The 22,523-nt window shown below is 37.1% G+C and overlaps 1 protein-coding gene across 3 annotated transcripts in view; it reads left to right on the plus strand.

The window, feature by feature from the left end:
• Positions 1–22,523, plus strand: part of DNAH17 (dynein axonemal heavy chain 17) — a 233,706-nt gene that overhangs the window by 26,157 nt on the left and 185,026 nt on the right. For all 3 annotated transcript variants that reach the window (XM_003340283.4, XM_056817399.1, XM_056817398.1), the window contains exons 10-14: positions 4,210–4,377; positions 4,686–4,802; positions 13,880–14,148; positions 15,004–15,199; positions 16,603–16,749. In XM_003340283.4, coding sequence (XP_003340331.2) covers positions 4,210–4,377; positions 4,686–4,802; positions 13,880–14,148; positions 15,004–15,199; positions 16,603–16,749 — 897 coding nt within the window. The remainder of the gene's footprint in view (positions 1–4,209; positions 4,378–4,685; positions 4,803–13,879; positions 14,149–15,003; positions 15,200–16,602; positions 16,750–22,523) is intronic.

Genomic DNA, 22,523 nt, shown 5'->3' on the forward strand with positions numbered 1-22,523 from the left:
ATATAACATCGACATCGCAGCCTTAAGCAAAACACGCTTACCAGAAGAGGGATCACTCAGCAAACCCACCACTGGATACACCTTCTTCTGGAAAGGTAGAACCTCAAATGAAGACAGAATCCATGGTGTTGGCCTGGCTATCAAGACCAGTTTGCTCAAACAGTTACCAGACTTGCCTGTGGGCATCAGTGAGAGGCTCATGAAGATCCGTTTGCCTCTCAGCAAAGACCGGTATGCCACAATCATCAGCGCATATGCCCCAACACTGACCAGCACAGAGGAGACCATCGAGCAGTTCTACTCTGACCTGAGTGCCGTCCTGCACTCAGTACCCACAAATGACAAGCTGATACTAGTGGGAGACTTCAACGCCCGTGTTGGCCAGGACTATGAAAGATGGAAAGGAGTGCTCAGCAAACACGACGTGGGCAAAATGAACAACAACAGCCTACTGCTACTCAGCAAATGCTCAGAGTTCGAACTCACCATCATGAACACTGTGTTCAGAATGGAGAACAAATATAAAACAACGTGGATGCACCCACTATCAAAACAGTGGCATCTCATTGACTACATCAATGTACGCCGGCGAGACATCCAGGATGTACAGATCACCAGAGCCATGAGAGGATCTGAATGCTGGACAGACCACCGATTGATTAGAGCGACTCTTCAAATGTGCATTGCACCTCACCATCCAAAACGCGCCCAGACAGTTTGCGCATTTTACAATGTGAGTCGTCTTAGAGATCCATCTTATTTGCAAACATTCCAGTCCTGCCTGGAAGACAAGCTGTCTGCCAAGGGACCACTCATTGGAAGCTCAACCAAGAAATGGAACCAGTTCAGAGATGCAGTGAAGGAAATATCAAAGGCAGTCCTAGGCCCCAAACAACGCAACCACCAGGACTGGTTTGACGAGAACAATACTGCTATTGAAGACCTATTGAGCAAAAAGAACAACTGCAAGGCCTCCTTCCTTTGCATTTTTTTTCACGATTTCCCTGGATATCCTTGATCTTTTGTTCTTCCAAATGAACTTTGTTATGTTTTTTTCTAATTCTGTAAATTTTTTTGGTAATTCAATGAGTATGGTACTAAATAAGAAATTAATTTGGGTAGGATTGTCATTTTTATTATGTTAGCTTGTGCCACCCATGAGCAATCAATGTTTTTCCAATTGTTTAGATCTAGTTTTAATTGTGTGGAGAGTGTTTTGTAGTTGCGTTCATATAGTTCCTGTGTTTGTCTCAGCAGATAGATTCCTAAGTATTTTATATTGTCTCGGGTGATTTTAAATGGAATTTCTCTTTCTAATTCTCACTGCTGAGATGGATTGGAGATATATAGAAATGCTGATGACTTATGTGGGTTTATTTTGTATCCTGCAACTTTGCTAAAGATGTTGATTATTTTGACGAGCTTTTTCGTTGATTCTCTAGGATTCTGTAAGTATTCATCATATCATTCTTCATCATATCATCTGCAAAGAGTGATAGCTTGCTCCTCATTGCCAATTTTAATACATTCAATTTCTTTTTCTTCTCTAATTGCTACTGCTAGTGTTTCTAGTACAATGTTAAATAATAGAGGTGATAATGGGTATCCTTGTTTCACTCCTGATCTTATTGGGAAAGCTTCTAATTTATCCCCATTGCAGATGATGTTTGCTGATGGTTTTAGATATATACTGCTTATTATTTTTAGGAAAGGCCCTTCATTCCTATGCTTTCGTGTGTTTTCAATAGGAATGGGTGTTGTATTTTGTCAAAGGCTTTTTCTGCATCTATTGAGTCTAGGGTGATTTTAAATAGAATTTCCCCTTCTAATTCTTGCTGCTAAGATGTGTTGAAAATATATAGAAATGCTGATGACTTATGTTTATTTTGTATCCTACAACTTTGCTAAAGTTGTTGATTATTTTGATTTCTATTAATTTTTAAAACTACATTTGAAGTCCATCCTTCAGAGACTTGTAGTTCATGAACTGCAGTCAAACTTTTCCTCAAGCTTATTGTTGTTTGTCTTTTATTTTCAAAGAGGACCAAGACATCACCGAATGATATCTTGACTCAAGCATGAATTGAATTTAAGTAAGGCAGAGTTACACAAAGTCTCCAGCCTCTCTCTTCCAGAGTCATCAAAGTCCAGTGGCAAGACAAAAGTCAGAATGTCTGGCAAGGCTTGGAACGCATTGGATGAGCATGGCATTTTTAATATCCTAACCAAGCTTTAGGCACTCCACAGCATTTCATTCAGCCACCTTCACAGCTGATGAAACAAAGTGTTCTCATCCATATATTCCACCATAGGAAGGCTTCACATGTTTGGGGTAGATATCCCCCCTAACTCACTGACAAATTTGTAGACTTTCAGTTACTCTCAGCCTACTTTAGTGCATCTGGCAAATGAGCCTAGAAAAGGGTATGGAAAACCCTCACACCAGAGGTGTTAATCATCTGTGAATATTTCACAATACTCCAAACACCTATTCTCTTGCTTAAAGAGATTTAAAAGGAAGACTGATTTACTTCAAATATGACACTAGAAAGGAGGGGAAGGAAGAAAATAGCCCATGTCTTCTCATATTGTCATATTTCAGACTTTCCATTTAGGATACAATAAATGTGTGTGGGGGAAGAGGCACAGCTTACAACTTATATAGAAATCAGCAAAAAAATTATTTTATTATTCTTTTTTATTATTTTATTTATATTTTTATTTATATACTATTTTATTATTACAAGCTCTGTGTGTGTGTGTGTTGGGGTAGGGTGGGGGAAGCTCATGGCCCCCAGGTTCAGAACCTCTGATTAGTCAAACCCCTTATTTTGTAGATGGAAAAACCAAAGTCCAGAGATGGGAAATTAATATAAATTAAGGTATTTAGACTATTCAATGATTTTTCCATTATACCATGTTATCCCTCTGGTTTTCATCCTCTGCCACTTGCTATGATTTATGGCAAATTACTTTCCATTTTGGAATAAGTGGAAGGAATAGTTTCCTTGAAATCTTGATGCCTTTAAAAATTCCAGACCTGCTGTGAAGGTGATGGTTTTACAACTACAGAGGATGCCTCACTACTCCAAATTAGGGCCACCTTGGAAGCCAAGTCATTGAGCCAAGTGTTCTAGAGTCCAGGACTTTCTCTGCTACCCCAGCAAATAACCTCATAGGCAAAGTGGCAAACTTAGATATAGAAGGGAATGTACTTATTATCTAATCCAGTATCTCCATTTTACAGATTAAAAAACTGAAGACCAGAAAAAGAGTAATGAATTTTATAAGGTCACATAAGTAGAAAGAGGCAAAGCTATGAACTGAACTCATGTTTTCTGATGCCAAGCCTTGTACTCTCTCCATTTTACTATATACCATACCTTTAATTTTAAAGATGAAGAAACAAAAATTGTCAAGAGTACCAGGAAATTTGTTAGATAATAGGAGAGAGGGACAAAAAGGGTACAAGACATGGTCCCCACCCTCAAGGATATTACAACTCAGTTGGAAAAAAAGTAGTTATATCATGAAATAGATATCAATAAATGGCAGTAGCTTTTGATGGGCCCAACTGATGGACACAGACTACTATTTCAGATCTCAAATCACAATTTAACACCAAAAAGAAGCCTTAAAATTCTAATCCAACTCCTTTTTATGTCAGAAGCAACTGAAGTTCAGAGAGGGCCTCGGGGACTTGACCATGGTCACTTAACTAGTCAATGGAAGATCTGACATTTGAACGCAGGTCTGGATCTCCCTCCTTCATGTCTCTACCATATTAATCAATAATCAATCAATAAATAAACATTTATTAAAGGTTTTACTCTGTGCCAGGCACTGTACCAAGTACTAGGGATATAAAAAGGCAAAGGCTGCCCTCAAGGAGATTACAATCTAATGGAGGAGACAGCATGCAAACAAATATGTACCAAAAATATGATATATATAATTTATTCATTAGAAATCTTCCTTCCAGACTTTCTTTCAATATCCATGAAAATTATCCACGATAATTATTCCTAGTAGACCAATGTGATTATTTTCATACCCATGGACTATTTTCTTTGATGATTCTCATTCTGTTTTCTTTTTTCTTTTCTTTTCTCCGTATATGTGTGTGTGTTAGCAACACTGCTGTAGTGGCAATTCCTGGCATTTGATTATGTTAATGAATCAACTGGTTTCACTGTTGTTCTCCATTAGGAACTGTATAAAACAGCCATTGAGTTCCTGAAGCTAGAGAAAATTGAGATAGGAGGAGTGAGAGGAAACATCCTTGGACACTTGGTAGTACAAATTTATGAAGAAGTCTTTGAGCTGGTGAGAGTTTTTGCAGAATGTAAATATGATCCGTTGGATCCTGGAGACTTGGTAAGCAACTCATTAAGTACTTGAAGATTTTAGGTTTAGTTTTGTTACATAAAAAATTATTTTCATAAAATATACCCAAGGAAATTAGGAGACCCAAAGATGTAGGGGGTGTGGTAGTTTCCTATCTCTCTTACTTAATGATGCCAAATCAGTCCTGATAAAGGGTTGTCACCATGATGACCAACACATCTAATTTAGACCCACACTCTCAGATCCTAACTCATGCTTGGTTTAAATGAGATTCTGTAGCTAGCAATTATCACTTTCCAAGCTGATTGCTTCTTTCTTCTTTTTTTTTTAATCAATAGAGTTTTGATGAAGATTATGCAGATTTTGTGAACAAGATTCAAGATTTGGATAGAAGACTAGCAACTATATTTTGTCAGGGATTCGAAGATTGTAATTCCATTGAATCTTGTGTTAAGGTATGGCTTCCTGGAGGCTGTCTTGGTGCTATAGTATTGGACAATTATAGAAAGAGAATTAGAACTTCATAGCAGGAAGGGGATGGATATTAGACAATATTGTAGTGGGTCCTTACTTCAATCTTTACTTCACAGGCAATTGAAAGGAAAGCATTTTTTTTTTTTGTAAATCTTAAAATACTAGAGAAAATGACTTTGGTATTCTGTAGTCCAAACCTTTCATTTTTAAGATGGGGAAACTGAAACCTGTAACTGAAATTATAGTAACTTTCCCAAGGAAAAGTCAAAGAAATTTCAATGTGGAAGCACCATTGCTTAAAGACAAAAAGTTAAATGGCTGTGTCCACCAGGGTTATACAATTAGTAACAGGGATTAAGATTTAAACCACTCAACTCCACCAGCCTATCAAGCCTTTCTCACAATTCATTCAACTATAGAGATAGATCCCTTCCATACCATAGGGTTAGAGGTGTGGTTCCCTTTACCCATCTCCATTCCCCCTCTGTGGTCAGGAAAATCTATGTAAAAAAAATTTTTGGCCCTCCATACCAAAGAAGAAGTCTGCTTCTCCTTTTTATTTTATAGGGTGTTAAAAGATAAAATATGTTGATGTTATATAATATTATACATATAGTTTATACATTTCTGAGTTTCTAAACTTTTTCTCTGTCATCCACTGGCCTTTGTGTGTTGTTTACATCTTTCAATAAACGTCCAAAAATTCCCATTTCTTAAATTCTTATGCCAACCTGCAATATACTGAAACTGAAATAGGGAAGTCTCAATACAGAACCTGTGCTATGTTTCCAGATGATCAGTAGGGAGGAACAAGACATAGATAACTTTAAGTATTTTAGACAAGCTCTTATCCAAATGTATAAATTTATAAAAATCCATGTAGAATTCTAGACACAATCTGGAAAGTAAATATTCAAACCTAATTTTCTAATTACAAGATTCATTAAAAATGAAGGGATATTTATGTTTTTAATTTATTTTCAAATGTAGAATTCATAAAGGTATTTCTACAACCAGTAATGCTTTTCTTGTGGCTCATTATGTACAAAAATCCTAATGGGTCTCTCTGTTGAGTAATTAGAAACTGAGGCACTAATTTGGAGTTTCAGTTCATGCCTGCTGCACACAAATTGCAGTTTACAATTTTCTATTTCCTTTTTATAATTAGTATAGTTTTCTCCAAGTTAAATATCTATATAGAATACTTCCTTATTGTCTTCTAGGCTACACTGTGCTAAATATCCTTTAAATTACTTTTCTCAGTTTCCTACTTTGATTGTCTTGCAACTTTGTTGCAAGATACTGCTGTTTATTTGCCAATGCAATATAAAATTTTGTATTAATACTTAATATTTCATTATATTTTTGTTTTGCTATTTTAAATTTACCTTCCAAATAATATTTCATGTGTTTTTAGTTCTAGTTACTTCTTTTCCCATTGTTTCTGTTTCTCTTGCAGATTAGCATATTTTTTATGTTTTGAATTTATCATTTCATGATCATTCTTCATATATAAACATGGAGCACATGATGTTGGGATTGTACCAGCCTTCTCTAACTCAATGCATTTATTTTAATTCTTTGCAAAACTTCTCAAACAAACCACATAACTTACTAGAATGAATGAAAATTCCAAAATTCCAAGTATAGCTTCTCCTTTTTCTCTCTAATTCTTTGTGGGTACTTAGATAATTACAACTATATCTTTGTGTGTGTTTGTATATATGTCTTTCTCTATAGGCATATATATTCAATTTATGAAACAACTGAGTTTAGTAAAAGTATTTATGCTGATAGGCTCCCCTGGAGAAATGAAATTTCTTTCCACTAAAGCTTTGCTTTTTTTTCTCTTAATTATTTGGCATTTCCCCCCCTCTTACCCTCTCCCTCTACAGAAAAATGAAAACACCTTCATAAATAAGGATTGTCAAGCAAAACAAATTCCCATATTGTCCATGTCCAGAACTCTATATTTTATTCTGCATATTAATCCATCCCCTCTTAAGAGGTGTGGGTAGAATACTTTATTGCATAAATAAGAACCTTAGTTTATTTATTATTTATTTTCATTAGGTTTGTCTTATTCTGAAAAGTGTACATTGAGGTCCCTTACTATTATTACTATTTTCCCTCTCACTTATTCAGCTTTTCATTTAAGTATCTAGATGCTATGCCACCTACAAAAATGTTAATTATTGAAATGAATTCATTCTATGGGGTCTCTTCAGCAAGATGTAGTTGTCTTGTTTATCTCTTCTTTAATATCCCCGGCATCGTAATATCTCTTTTTCTTTTTGTTTATTCATTCTTCCAGCCTTCCTTCCTGGATTGGGACTTTGTGTTAGAGTTGGGCTATGCACATTTATGGTGGGACAATTTGTTGCCTTATCTGATTCTGGTCTGGCTTAATTTGATAACCTGTGGTCTGGCTCTGAGATCTTTTCTTCTGTTATAGAGCAGCATTGCAGCCATACCCTCAAAGCAGAAAAGGACTTAAATCCAAGTGCAACCAAGTATATAAATATTTTGCTTTGTTTACTATCCTAGACCTGAACTAGATATTTTCCTAGCCAGAGACTAATCATATCTTGAGAGGAGGGGGGAGAGAGAGACAGACAGACAGACAGACAGACAGACAGACAGAGACATAGAAAGACAGAGAGAGACAGAGAGAGAGCCATCTCTACTGTTATTCAACCCAGTTCAACCAACATTTATTAATGCTACAATTTGCAAGGCAGTATACTAAATCCTGAGAGACAGTGGCAATACGAAACATTCTCTACCTTCAAGTATTTAGAAAACTTATGTTCTATTGAGGTTAGGATACAACTTTTACAGAGACGTAAATATAAAATTATGTAAGGAGAGAAGGAATAGGGATAATTGGGATCATCAGGAAAGGCAAATGGCTTGTGAGTCTTCTCTGATTAAGGCTACCTGGTAATGTTTATGGATAATAATTTCTTTTGTACGTTTTAATCACATATGAAATGTCTTTTGAATTAAATCAAATACATACTTTTATCCTTTCCCTCTACAATTACAAATTTAGCTTGTTCTACATTGTTTGCAATTGTTTATATGTTACTTCCAAGAAATTTTCCCATGTTTTTCTTTTCCTTGTTGAGATCCAAAAATTCCATAAGGTCAGAGACCACATCATTTTTGTTTTTGTTGTTGTTGTTAATATGTCCTCAGAGAAAAGGTGTAACTAAACTAGAATTTTTTTTTCCTCTGGAGCAAAAACAATTGGGTAGAAGAGGTGATGCAGTACAGAGGACAGTCTAACAATGGGCATAGTTGTATAAGAAGAGGAGGCAGCCCATTCTAGAAAAAGGTTTACAAGGATAGTTAGGAGGAAGATAGACTCTAGGAGAAGGGTACCATACAATGTGGCACTGATGGGAGGTGATGATGGTAGCAGAGAACTGCAAAGGAAAGCTTGACAATGGTGAGTGTACCTCAGGGAGGAAACATTAAATTGAAGTATAACTTGTAGATGTGAAATGCATTCTCTAGGATGTTAATGCCCTGGGACAAACCCCCATTCTATGAAGACATGCCTGTTATGGCCCTTCTTTGAAGGATCTAATATTGTGCTCTTTTCACAAAGCACTTAGCAAATTCTGTTGTCTGTCTTATTTGACTCTACCCTAGAAATATGATAATATATCTATCCTAAGATCTTATTGGTATTGATATATAGTCTATTCATGCCCTCACATGTAATTTTTGTCCATATTTATGATTCCTTCAAAAGGAATATATACCTGACACCCTTGGTGGACTTGTGAGATTAATATCCTATAATTCTGTCAAGTGCAACATTAATAAGGAATACAAATTTAGAAAACTACATTTAAATTTAGAAAATGTAGAAACTGCATTAAAAATACACATGCACATATTTTTTTTATTTGATATGAAAGCACTCTAGTCCTGGTTACCCTTCTCTGTACACTTTCCAGTTTATCAATGTCCTTCCTAAAATGTAGTGTTCAGAAATGAAAAAATATATATATACGTGCAATGAAGTAGCTAAGTGGCTCAATAAAAAGAGTACCAGGCCTGGAGTTGGGAGGACCTGAGTTCAAATATGATGTTAATTACTTCCTATCTCTGTGATCCTGACAAGTCACTTAACCTTGTTTGCCTAGAATTTGCCCTTCTGACTTGGAGTTATTAAGAAAGAAAATAGGGTATTAAAAAAAAAGTATATACACACATACACACAATGTATTTTTCTCTCAGGAGAAGTTGAGAGAGGGTCCCAAAGAGGAATAAATTAAGAAAACTAATAACGTTTCAATCCACCTAAAGTAAATATGTATATTTATATAGTATATATTTCACGATATAGTCTTATATTTTCAAAAAATGTTTACAGTCACCTTTTTTTCTAAATGCAAATCAAGTTCTGACATAATTCTATAATAATCCCTCTAAGGTTACCCATCCTTATCCCCCTCTCCCCCAAAATTTGTACTTGCAGGCTGAAATCCCAAGAGGACAAGTAACTTTTAAGTTCAGAGTACTTTGTGGGTCAATACTCTTAAAACTTTAGTTCATGAGTTCCTACCTTGCAATGAGTAGTAAATGAGTAGATATAATTAGCTAAGCAAAGATATTTACTCTAATGACATCATGAGAACAATTGTAAAAAAATAAATTTCTTCCATAAACCTAGGGTGAATTCTCCTACAAATACTCATACCATCAGTGGGAAGAGAGGTTACGTATACTCTGCTACAGTTAACTAGTAGAGAGGTACATATGTAGGGAGTCCTAGTTGGCTCATATTTCTAATATTGTAGGACTCAAGTCCTTTCTCTTTCCATGGTGTCTTCACACTGATCCCCCTGGACATAGTAACTTTGGTTGGCATGTTACTCCCATGTTCTCCCTGAGCCTGTTCCTTACTGAATATAGTCTCTTCTACTGGGGGAATTGTTCCTTTAAGTAAATAGAATTCCTGGTGAGACATCTTTTTTTTTTGGTAGTGCTCATTTATGTTGTTAGTAATATAGATATATATGTTATATATACATATTTTTTTAAGTTAAATTTCTGGATTTGAAACAGAATTCTCATCCTCTTGCTTCCTCATTTCCATTTTAACAACATATTAATCCATCCCCTCTTAAAAGGTGTGGGTTGAATTCTTTATTGCAAGAGCCAAAAATGATACAATGCTATTCCTATAGCATTACATATAGTTATTATTATATATAGTTAAAGAGTTAACACTATCTAGAAGGTAGTCTTTGAAGAGCTGGAGTTCCTTTTTGGTGGCCCACATACATCCCCTCCAGAGAGATTCCCTCTTGAGATCTGAGTTCTTCCTTAGGTGTTTCTCTCCTCGGCTGCACAGATCACATAATCTAGAGTTATTTCCTTCCTCAACTCTTCACCCTAAAGTTTCTCAATTTTTAAAGAGCTATCAGAGATGTAGTTGATTCTTAGTTAGCCAATGATGTCTTCTAATGCCTTCAGTTCACATCTTGTAAAACAGGAAACAAGTATAAGTCCTTTATACTATTGTAACATTAAAACGATAAAAACAGTGACTACATCATTGTATGCTGGCGAGACATCCAGGATGTACAGATCACTAGAGCCATGAGAGGAGCTGAATGCTGGATAGACCATTGATTGGTTAGAGCAACTCTTCAAATACGCATTGCACCTCGCCATCCAAAACGTGCCCAGACAGTTCGCGCATTTTACAACGTGAGTCGTCTTAGAGATCCATCTTATTTGCAAATATTCCAGTCCTGCCTGGAAGACAAGCTGTCTGCCAAGGGACCACTCATTGGAAGCTCAACCAAGAAATGGAACCAGTTCAGAGATGCAGTGAAGGAAACATCAAAGGCAGTCCTAGGCCCCAAACAATGCAACCACCAGGACTGGTTCGACAAGAACAACACTGCTATGGAAGACCTATTGAGCAAAAAGAACAAAGCCTTTATGGAGTGGCAAAATAACCCAAACTCTGCTCCCAAAAAGGACAGATTCAAGTCTCTCCAAGCCATAGCGCAGTGTGAGATCAGGAAGATGCAAGACCGATGGTGGGAAAAAAAGGCAGAAGAAATCCAGCGCTCTGCTGATACAAAAAACTACAAACAATTTTTCAGTGCCCTCAAGACTGTCTATGGGCCATTAAAACCCACCACCACTCCCTTGCTATCCTCTGACGGTGACACTCTCATAAAAGATAAAAAGGCATCAGCAACAGGTGGAAAGAACACTTCAGTCAGCTTCTCAACTGACCCTCTTCAGTCGACCAAAGTGCCCTTGACCAGATCCCCCCAAACCACACCATTGAACAACTTGATGTCCCTCCTTCAATAGAGGAAGTCCAAAAAGCCATTAAACAAATGAGTGCAGGCAAGGCACCCGGTAAAGACAAGATTCCAACTGAGGTGTACAAGGCCTTAAATGGAAAGGCGCTCCAGGCATTCCACATAGTGCTGACCAGCATATGGGAAGAGGAAGACATGCCCCTAGAACTCGGAGATGCCTCCATCGTAACCCTATACAAGAACAAAGGCTCACGAGCAGCCTGTGACAACTACAGAGGCATCTCACTACTCTCCACTGCTGGAAAGATCCTCGCCTGTGTTATACTCAACAGACTCCTGTCATCTGTTTCAGAGCAGAACCTACCTGAATCACAATGTGACTTCCGACCAGATGATCGCAGCACCATCAACATGGTCTTCACAGTGAGGCAAATGCAGGAAAAATGCCTTGAGCAGAACCTAAGTCTCTACATTGTCTTCATAGACCTGACAAAGGCGTTCGACACAGTGAACAGGGACACATTGTGGGTGATCCTTAGCAAGCTCAGTTGCCCAGCAAAATTCGTCAAACTGATCCAGCTCTTTCATGTCGACATGACAGGGGAAGTCCTATCTGGTGGAGAGACTTCCGATTGCTTCAACATCTCCAATGGCGTGAAACAAGGCTGTGTCCTCGCTCTGGTACTATTCAACCTATACCCAAGTATTATGACATGCTGGATCTAGACCTGGGCGTCTATATCAAATACCAGCTGGACAGCTCACTATTCAACCTTCACCTCCTGACTGCAAAAACAAAGACAGCAGAGAGACTCATCCTGGAAGCTCTCTTTGCAGATGACTGTGCTCTCATGGCCCACCAAGAAAATCATCTTCAAACCATTGTGGACAGGTTCTCTACTGCAACAAAACTGTTTGGTCTCACTATCAGCCTCAGCAAAACAGAGGTGCTGTTCCAACCTGCACTAGGGAGGCCAACTAACCAGATGTGCATTACAATCGACGGCACGCAGCTTTCTAACATCAACACTTTCAAGTACCTGGGCAGCACCATCGCCAACGATGGGTCCCTAGACCACGAAATCAATGCCAGGATCCAAAAGGCCAGCCAGGCACTCAGGCAGCTGCGCTGCAAAGTCCTCCAACACAGAGGTGTAAGCACTGCGATGAAGCTCAAAGTGTATAACGCAGTGGTCCTCAGCTCGCTCTGTACAGTTGCGAGACATGGATCCTGTACCGGAAGCACATGAAGCAGTTGTATCAATTCCACCAAAGCTCCCTCCGGTCAATCATGAGGATCCGATGGCAGGACCGTATCACCAACCAGGAAGTCCTCGACAGAGCCAACTCCACCAGCATCGAAGTAATGGTCCTCAAAACCCAGCTACGATGGTCTGGACACATCATCTGCATGGACCCACAGCAAATACCAAGACAGGTATTCTATGGTGAACTGTCAGCTGGACTCAGGAAACAAGGTTGACCAAAGAAAAGATTCAAGGATCAGCTTAAGTCAAACTTGAAGTGGGCTGGCATTATACCAAAGCAACTAGAACTCGTTGCCTCTGTCAGAAGCAGCTGACGAACCTACATTAACCATGCTGCCACCACCTTTGAAGATGAGCGACGTCGACATCTTGCCACTGCGCATAAATGCTGACACCAGGCCACAACCGCACCTCCCATAACAACTGGCGTCCCATGCCCCATGTGCCATAAACTTTGTGCCTCAGTCTTTGGACTTCAAAGCCACATGAGAGTACATCAATAGATGATAATGCACAAAGACAATAGTCATTCTCGGTCACCAAGAGACTACCACTAACATTAAAACACTTTATTATTTCTGATGTTCCTTATCTCCTATGGTTTCATCAACTGGGCTGGGGAAAAAACCCCATGGAGGTTTTCCTGATCATTCCTCCTCACCCATACCCCACTGTACACACATAGTTCTCTCTCTCTCTCTCTCTCTCTCTCTCTCTCTCTCTCTCTCTCTCTCTCTCTCTCTGTCTGTCTTTCTTTCAGGCACATAAATTAAGTAGCTTGCCTAAACGCAGTTAGTATCTGAGGATAGATTTGAACTCAGGAAGATGAGTTTTCCTGACTCTAGGTCTACTGCTCTATCCACTGCACCACCTATCTGCCCCTCACCCTGGCCCTCATGGTTTTTTGCTTGCTCAGGTCATTTTTCCATTGTTCCTAGTATTTTGAAAATGATAGTTAATTAAATTTAGCAATGATAGTCTAAATATTATACTAATGCTGCTTCTTTAAAAAAGTTTTTCTCCTATTTTTCTTTCCCCAAGTATGATTTCTTTGGTGGATGCAGGATGGTTGTGATCAAAAAAAGCACTGGATTTCAAGTCAGAAGCCATAGGTTCAAAGTAGGCACAGAATTCAAATCTCAACTCTTACCATCTTTATGATTTGGGGAAATCACTTAACCTCTCTAGGTCTTAGTTTCCTCATCTATAAAATGAGGGAATTGGATTAGGTGATCTCTATAAGGCTTTCTAGTTGTAAAATCTATGCTTTTATTAGAGAAAAATGTGTGAAGGTGTGTAGGAGGGATGATTCTATTTATTCACTTACTACACACATTAAGAAAAGCTAAATTTAATGTTTAAAAAAAGGACCAAACAATGTCTTATGAAATGCGTCCAACAGCTATAGAACTAAGAATGATGCTAGGTGAAAAGAGAAACAAGTGTCTTTTGGCTAAGCTACAATATCATCTCTTTACTTTTCAGTTATTACACATGTTTGGAGTACTTCTTGAACGACCTCTAATACTGGCAGAAGTAGTTCCCAGGTATTCAGTCATGTTGACTATGTTTGACGCCGAATTGGATAATGCGAAGATTTTGTATGATGCCCAGGTATTGGCTGCAAAAGAAAGAGGTGGAGTTCCACCAATAAATAAAAATATGCCTCCCATTGCTGGACAGCTGAAGTGGAGCCTGGAGCTCCAGGAAAGGCTAGAGGGACCAATGAGAGACTTCAAACACATTGATCATCCGTAAGTCATGATTCCTTGGGGTAGAGGAGACACTAAACTATAACTGACTTATTTTTGGCCCTGCTTGTAGGGTATAGGGAAAGCATGGATAAACAAATATCAGCAGATAGTCCCTAAACCTTAATTTCAGCCAAGTTTTTGTTGTATTTTTTTTATCAAACCTTGATCTACCAATATTTTTATCAACTTGGTGTTGTAGAAAGAGACCTGGATATATATCAAGAAGTCTTCAGTTCAGATCCTAGCTCTATTAGCATTGTTTTTGTGACCTTACAGAAGTCATTTCCCTTCTTTTGGCTTCAATTTTCTAATCTGTAAAATGAGATAAAATTTAGTTATTCCTAAATGTTCCTTCCAATTCTAAATTTATAATTCTGAGAAAAAATTTGAATGCCTCTTTCCTCCTCCTCTCATACTTAGGCAGATATTAGTATATAGAGACATGAGAAACATGATTCTGTGACCCAAATACTGGAATAAGAAGCCTGGAGAAATAAGGGTCCTGGTTTATCCACAAAATGGATAATCAGTTCTTGAATGATTGAGTTAAGACCTAACACCATTGCCAAGAAAGTAGTAAAGGAGGCAGCTGTAGAGGATTGTGGAGAGTTATAAGTTCTGGAGGACAAGAAATTAGAAAAGGGAGATCAGAAATGCACTGCTCATTACAAATAGCTAGTAGAGAACAGGACAACATAGGCAACCAATAGAAAGAAAGCTGATTGCCTCAGGATGCTGTCATTTAGCAGTCATGGTTTATGTAGGTCAAAGGGATTTTCTAATTACATTGTTTTTCTGGATGCATCATATAAAATCCTATCTTGTTCTTCTGTTTACCTGCAATTCTTAATACAGGGTCATGACTGGTGTAGAGACTAAGGTGATTTATCAAAAATACGATGAGATGATGTCTTTACTTCAAAGCTACCGTCAGGCTATTTACAACCAATGGATACTGAGAGTGGATGAAGACTGCCACTTTAACCTAGGACAGCCCTTGATTGTGAGAGATCCAGAGACAGACCTCATCCGTGTGAACTTCAGCAAAGAGGTTGGTACCTATCTTTTGTGGGTTTTATGGGAGATGAGTGTAAGATTGCTATGTAGGAGAAATAAGATTTTTATTATAGCTGGGGATAGTTATTTTATGAGTACATGTAAGACCCCAAAAATGAAAATCTCTGAGATCAGAAATCATAGCATGACCTAAAGAAATATGGGATATAAAATACCACAGTAGTGAAAACAGCTTCACACTGTATATTATAGTTAAAAAAGTAATCAGGTAATCTCTGATCTGGAAAAAAATTTTTTTACATTTTCCTTGAAAGATCAGTTAGGAGTTATTCAAGAGAGCAGATGGGAATGTGGTCAGGGTACTGAAGAATAAGCAACTTATAATATTTGGAGGGAGCAAAAGGAAAAAAGGGGTAGTGGAGGAAGGATAGTAAAAATAGATCTGAGCCCTTGGAACCAAGTTCAGTGCTCTTTTATAAGAAGATTATAGGATATAGTTTTAGAACTGGAAGAGACCTTAAAAGTCATTGAATCCAGCCCCTTCATTTTATAGATAAGAAATCTGAGGCACAGAGAAATTAAGTGACATAGTATTTGAGATAAGATTTGAATTTGGATTTTCTTGATAGGGTCAATACCCTATCCAGTACCCTACCTAGTTGGTTTGTAACAGAACGTATCTGGACTGATTAGAAGAGGTGATAATGAGGAAGATGGCTCCTAGGCTGGCCCTTAGAGATTCAAGGGGATGATAAAGGCTCCCTAAAAGTACTCCAAGCAGTTGGTTCCCTTCTTACTCCTTCTATTGCTTGCCTATATTCTCCTGTTCTCTATTAGCTACTTTGATAGCTACTTTCAATCAGTAGTGCATTTCTGGTCTTCCTTTTCTAATTTCTTGTCCTCCAGACTTTATAGTTCTCCACAATCCTCTCCAGCTATCTCCTTTACTATTTTTTCGCAATGGAGTTGGATTGATTCAACAGCCTCAACGTGCTAGTTGGCCTCTCTATGAGTCAGCTAAGGTTAGCCCCCAAAATGAGGGCCAACACATAAGGAGAATTTGGCCAACTGAAAAGTAGTTAACTCTTAAAAATAGGTGCCTAATATTGCAATAGCCACAACTATACAAGGGTTAGCTGTCCCAAGTTGGCACAAAGTTTATGGGAGTGGGGTGGGGAGATAAGCACTTAAAACAGCAAACTGAGGAGTTCAATAATTTTTTTCTGTAAAAAGTTATTTGTGGTTGATTCATTCATTTATCTTCTTACTAGCTTTTTCTGAGTTTTCTGAATTCAAGAACATTTTACTTGTAATGTTGGGAGATAGGGAGAGCTGATCCTAGGAAAAATCTTATTTACTCACCATCTTTCCAGATTTTAATGTCAGGATTATTGATCTTTATAGTAGCCATTGTCTCTTCTCTTCTTTAACTTTCAGTTAGTGGCTGTCCTAAGAGAGGTCAAATATTTGAACTTTCAAAGTCAAAAAGAAATCCCAGAGAGTGCAGAGAGTCTTTTCTCCCAGAATGAAACCTTCAGAAAGTTTGTGGGGAACCTAGAGCTCATTGTTGGTTGGTATAATGAGGTAAGTGATATTTTTGCAAAGTGTCTGTTTTTAACTTAAATAATAACCATAACAGAAATGTACAAAATCCCTGAATGGAGCAGAATAGAACTTATGGTAAAATACAGATATTTTGCCACTAGGTTAATTAAATAACATTAATAATAATGTTATTGGGGATAAGTGCTAGAAAGATGATACAGTATTTTTAAAAACTTGCCTTCCTTCTTAAAATCAATGCTGAAGGTGGGGTAACTAGGTAGTTCAATGGATTGAGAGCCAGGCTAGAGACAAGTCTTGGAATCAAATTTGGTCTCAGACTTCCTGGGAAATTCACTTAAACCCCCCATTGCCCAGCCCTTACCATTTGTCTTCTTTAAAATCAATACACAATTGATAAAAGGAATAATAAAGTGGAGGAATTCCATAGAGACTGGAACAACCTCCAGGAAGTGATGCAGAGCGAAAGGAGCAGAACCAGGAAAACATTGTACACAGAGACTGATACATTGTGGTACAATCGAAGGTAATGGACTTCTCCATTAGTGGCGATGCAATGTCCCTGAACAATCTGCAGGGATCTAAAAAACACTATCCACAAGCAGAGGATAAACTGTGGGAGTAAAAACACCGATGAAAAGCAACTGCTTGACTACAGGGTTGGAGGGGATAAGACTAAGGAGAGACTCTAAATGAACACTATAATGCAAATTCCAACAACATGGAAATGGGTTTGAATCAAGAACACATGTGATACCCAATGGAATCGTGCGTGGGCTATGGGAGAGGTGGTGGGAGGGGGGAGGGAAGAAAAGAAAATGATCTTTGTTTCCAATGAATAGTGTTTGGAAATGACCAAATAAAAATTAAAAAATAAAAAATAAATTAAAAAAATCAATACACAATATTGATTCTAAGATAGAAGGTAAGGGTTAAAAAAAAAAAAAGAATCAATACCCTGTGCTAGTTCCAAGGCAAAAGAAAGGTAAGGGCTAGGCAGTGGAAGATTAAGTGACTTGCCTAGGATCACACAGTTAAGAAGAAGATAATATAGTATAGAGATAAGGATAAAAAGAAATTAGGAACCAGAACATGGAGGACCTTGCATGACTTTCTTAGTTAATAGTTTATAAACTATAGAATTATAAAATCATCAATTTAGGACTAAAAGGGATTTTAGAGACCATTGAGTTCAACCTTTGCATATTACAGATAAAAAAACTGAGATGATAAGAAAAGGCAGGTAATATGCCCAAAGCCACACCAGTAATATTAAGTGACAACACCTATTATTTTTGATGCTACTTAATGCCTATTAATAGGTAGTAATAGGTGGCAACACTTGAAACCAGGTCCGTGGGACTAGTTTCACTTCCAAATGAGATAAAAAAAAAGCCCATAGTTTGCAGTGGTCATGTATTATTTTGTCTTTTAATTGCTCTTCTTACCCCTTAAGAAACTGATCTTCAGCATGTTAGAGAGTTTTAAAAGAGGAGGGGGAATAACTTGATCAGAGGAAGATTATTTACTTAGTTGCTTACTTTTAAGCCTTTACTTTCTGTCTTTATAATAACTCTTAAGACAAAAGGGCAAGGACTAGGTTAAAGAAGGTTAAATGACTTGCTCAGTCACACAGCTAGGAAGTGTTTGAGGTCAGATTTGAATCCCAATCCTCCTGACTCCAAGCTTGTTACTCTATCCACTATGCTACCTAGTTGCCCCAGGAAGATTAATTTTGTGTAACATGACATAATAGAAAATAGTAGTAGTCTCTTGGTAACCGAGGATGATGATTGTTTTTGTGTGCTTTCATCTGTGATGTAGATGAGTGTGCACAAAAAACACTTGTGCGTGAAGGAGATAATAGAAAATATTCCTGAACTTAGAGACTTAGAGTCAGAGGAAAGAGTGCTTGATTTGGAGCTAGAGGTTCCACTTTCAAATCCTGGCTCTCTGTCACTTATCATTCATATGATGTTGGACAAGTTGCTTACCTTCTCTAGGTCCAGTTTCTTCATTTGTAAAATGACAACATTTTCTAGATTTTCTAACATATCTTTTCAATCAATAATTTATGACTTGGCTTGAGTTCAAATTTGTATGTTATATAAGTGACCTTAGACAAGTCATGACTTTTCTTTAAGCTCAATTTTCTTCTCTCTAAAATGAAAAGTTGTTGTTCCATCATTTTTCCATCACATTCTACTCTTCATGACCCCATTGGGAGTTTCTTTGGCAAAGATACTGAAGTGTCTTGCCATTTCCTTCTCCAGCTCATTTTACAGATGAGGAAACTGAGACTAACAGGATTAAGTGATTTGCCCAGGGTCACACAGCTATTGAGTGAAGGAGGCCAGATTCGAATTTGAGAAAAGGAGCTTTCTGACTCCAGGTCCAGGACTCTATCTACTGCATCTCCTCATTGCCTGAAAATGAGAATGTGTGTCTATGGGATGTGCCTTAAAAGGTTGTCATGGAGGTAAAATATAGTTTAAATCACTTGTTAACTGTAGAGTGTTTTGTAAATGTTGATTCTTCTCATTCTTAAATCTTCATTTGTCTTCCCTGTCTTTGTTGGCCCACTTTGGCCTGCCTTGACATTGTGTTCTTAACTCAGTTCCCCTACTCTAGTTTTCAACTCTAGTATTTTCTGATCCTATGCCTCAATACTTCTACATTTGCTGCCTTTGTTGATATGGGACCACACTGTCTTGATTTTGAATCTTTTCCCTTGAATCTTGTCTTTGAATCTTGAATCTTCTTTTCTTTTCTTTTTTTTTTTGGAAAATTTTATTTGATTAATTAATTTAGAATATTTTTCCATGGTTACATGATTAATGCTCTTTCCCTCCCCTCCTCCAACCCCCTCCTGAAGCCAATGAGCAATTCCACTGGGTTTTACATGTGTCTTTGATCAAGACCTATTTTTATATTATTGATATTTGCACTGAAGTGATCATTTAGAGTCTACATCCCCAGTCATATCCCCATCAAACCATGTAATCAAGCAGTTGTTTTTCTTCTGAATTTCTATTCCCACAGTTCTTTCTCTGAATGGGGATAGTGTTCTTTCTCATAAGTCCCTCAGGATTGTCCTGGATCATTGCATTGCTGTTAAAAGAGGAGTCCATTACATTCAGTTATACCACAGTGTATCAGGTTCTGTGTATAATGTTCTCCTGGTTTTGCTTCTTTTACTCTGCATCAATTCCTGAAGGTCATTCCAGTTCCCATGGAATTCCTCCAGTTCATTATTCCTTTTAGCACAATAGCATTCCATCACCAACAGATACCACAATTTTTTCAGCCATTCCCCAATTGAAGGGCATCCCATCATTTTCCAATTTTTTGCCACCATAAAGAGTGTGGCTATAAATATTTTTGTACAAGTCTTTTTCCTTGTTATCTCTTTGGGGTACAAACCCAGCAGTGGTATGACTGGCTCAAAGGGCAGACAGTCTTTTAAAGCCCTTTGGGTATAGTTCCAAATTGCCATCCAGAATGGCTGTATTCAATTTACAATTCCACCAGTTGAATCTTCTTCTATCATTCCCTCTTAACAACAACATTGTTGAAGAATTTATGATTGGTGCCCACCTTATCAATCTTTTCATGGATCTGAAAGAATTCTATAAGACTATTTTTTGCAGAAACTATTCCATTTATTAGTAACATTGATGTACCAATTATTTGACTAATCTGTTGTTAGTGGGCAATATTTGCAATACAGTTGAATAATAATGAGAAATAGTTTACTTTCAATATTTTAAATACTACTTCACCTCAAATTCTAGTGTCCAGCATGTCAATAATTTCATTTAGCAGTTTTTTCAAAAAGTGTATAACAGAACCATATGATACACTTTGAAAGCATCCCCTTCTACGTTATGTTGTATTTACTAATTAGTTACATCAAAATTAGTAACATTAAAAAGAATTCATGCCTCTCATTTTATCATACTAAGAAAGAATGGCTTATAAACTATATTTGAGAACTTCCTTCCATTTTTGTAGATTTTGATAGATTATAGAATCTCATCACTATAAAATTATCTATTTTTCTTTTTTTTTTCCGCTAACTTCCACTTAGTATTGGTACAACAAATTCTTATAATTGGCAAGCCTATAACCTGAAATGCAACACATCATCCTGGAGTATTGTGGCATTCAATTTAGTTAATTTCAGTTCAACTCATTATATTACAGAATCATAAATTTTGTTTAGATGGAAGAATAGGCAAATAGGATGAGAGATATTGATGTTCTGTAGGTAATTTTTCCCCCTTATTAATAAAGTCTGATTCAATATATTCTCCTATACTTAAAAAACAAACAGACTTTACCTTCCATTTTTAGAATATACTGTGTATTGGCACTAAGACCAATTGGCTCTAAAGTGGTAAGAGTTGGCAATGGGGGTTAAGTGACTTGCCCAGACTCACACAGCTAGAAAGTGTCTGAGGACAGATTTGAACCCAGGATCTGGGCCTGACTCGCAAGCCACTGAGCCACTTAGTTGCTCTCTCTCTCTCTCTCCATCTCTCTCTCTCTCTCTCTCCATATATATATATATATATATATATATATATATATATATATATATTACCTAGGTCTCTCAATGCTGTCATAATTGTATCATCTCTATCACAGCTCTCCTTTAAACATTCTTAGTCTAATCAGGCTGCTTTTCCCTCCCAAAGAGGCTGCTGTCCTCTTTATAGTCATTTCTATCTCCATAAGTACACCTAGGATTGAGATGCTAGGGTCCACAAATTGTGGTTCAAAGCAACCTTGATGGAGAAAACAGTTATTTAAATTTTTGCTGAATTTTTCTATTTTTCTTCTTTTTGAAGTACTCCTTCCATTTTCATCCTTGAATGCACTTGGGATGGCTTGACTTATTTCAATATCTGCCCAAGTTTTATTTAAACTGGTTTTAGTCATCATTGTTTCTATTTGCTTTATGTATCGATTCTATCCCTAATCATCTATTTTACAAATGAATTTATATTCTTCCTGGGTATTGTGTTTCTCCATTTAACAAATAAATACAACATTGGTCTCAGTTTTAACCAATTTTCATTGTTAATTTTATCTAGTAGTTTATATTATAGTCAACATTAATGCCATTTCTCTTTTTGATTTTCAACCATTTATTTAAATAATAGTTCAGTTATAAATGGTATACCATTTCTTTTTCTTTCCTTTTTATTAATTTTTATCTTAGCTCTAATGAGTCAAAATTCTGATTAGCCATACATAGTTGATTCAATGTTAATTCCCAAATAATTAAAAATATTTTTCCTGTCTGTTAAATAGAAAAGAATATTTTCATCATTTAGAGTTATTTATGCTAACCATGCCCTCTACTTACCAGTTTGTTTTAAAGGAAGTATTCATGATATAGAGGAATGAGGGTCCTAGGTAATCTTAAATCTTTAGCCTGTCTCCTTCCTCAGTCATGCTTTTATACATCTCTCCTCATCCTTATCCTCTCCTATCTGTGTACTAAAGTCACCAATGAGCAGACTTTATGTGGATTTGCTTTGGAACATCTTATGAAATTCTTCAAAGGATTTCTTAGCAATTGATGTTGGTATGTAAGCTGTAATTATTTTCATGGTAATTTTTTGTAGGTGTTTCTCATTAATACTCCAATACACAACAACCATCTATTCCAAGAAATAATGAATGTATACTAAATGAACTTCCTTTCTTTGCATCTCTGAGGAGTACCTGTGAACCATCCTTCTATTTAGCTGCAACTTCTGGTTTTGTTCACAGCAAGGATGTCA

The sequence above is a fragment of the Monodelphis domestica genome, chromosome 2 (assembly GCF_027887165.1).
Source record: "Monodelphis domestica isolate mMonDom1 chromosome 2, mMonDom1.pri, whole genome shotgun sequence".
Lineage (NCBI taxonomy): Eukaryota > Metazoa > Chordata > Mammalia > Didelphimorphia > Didelphidae > Monodelphis > Monodelphis domestica.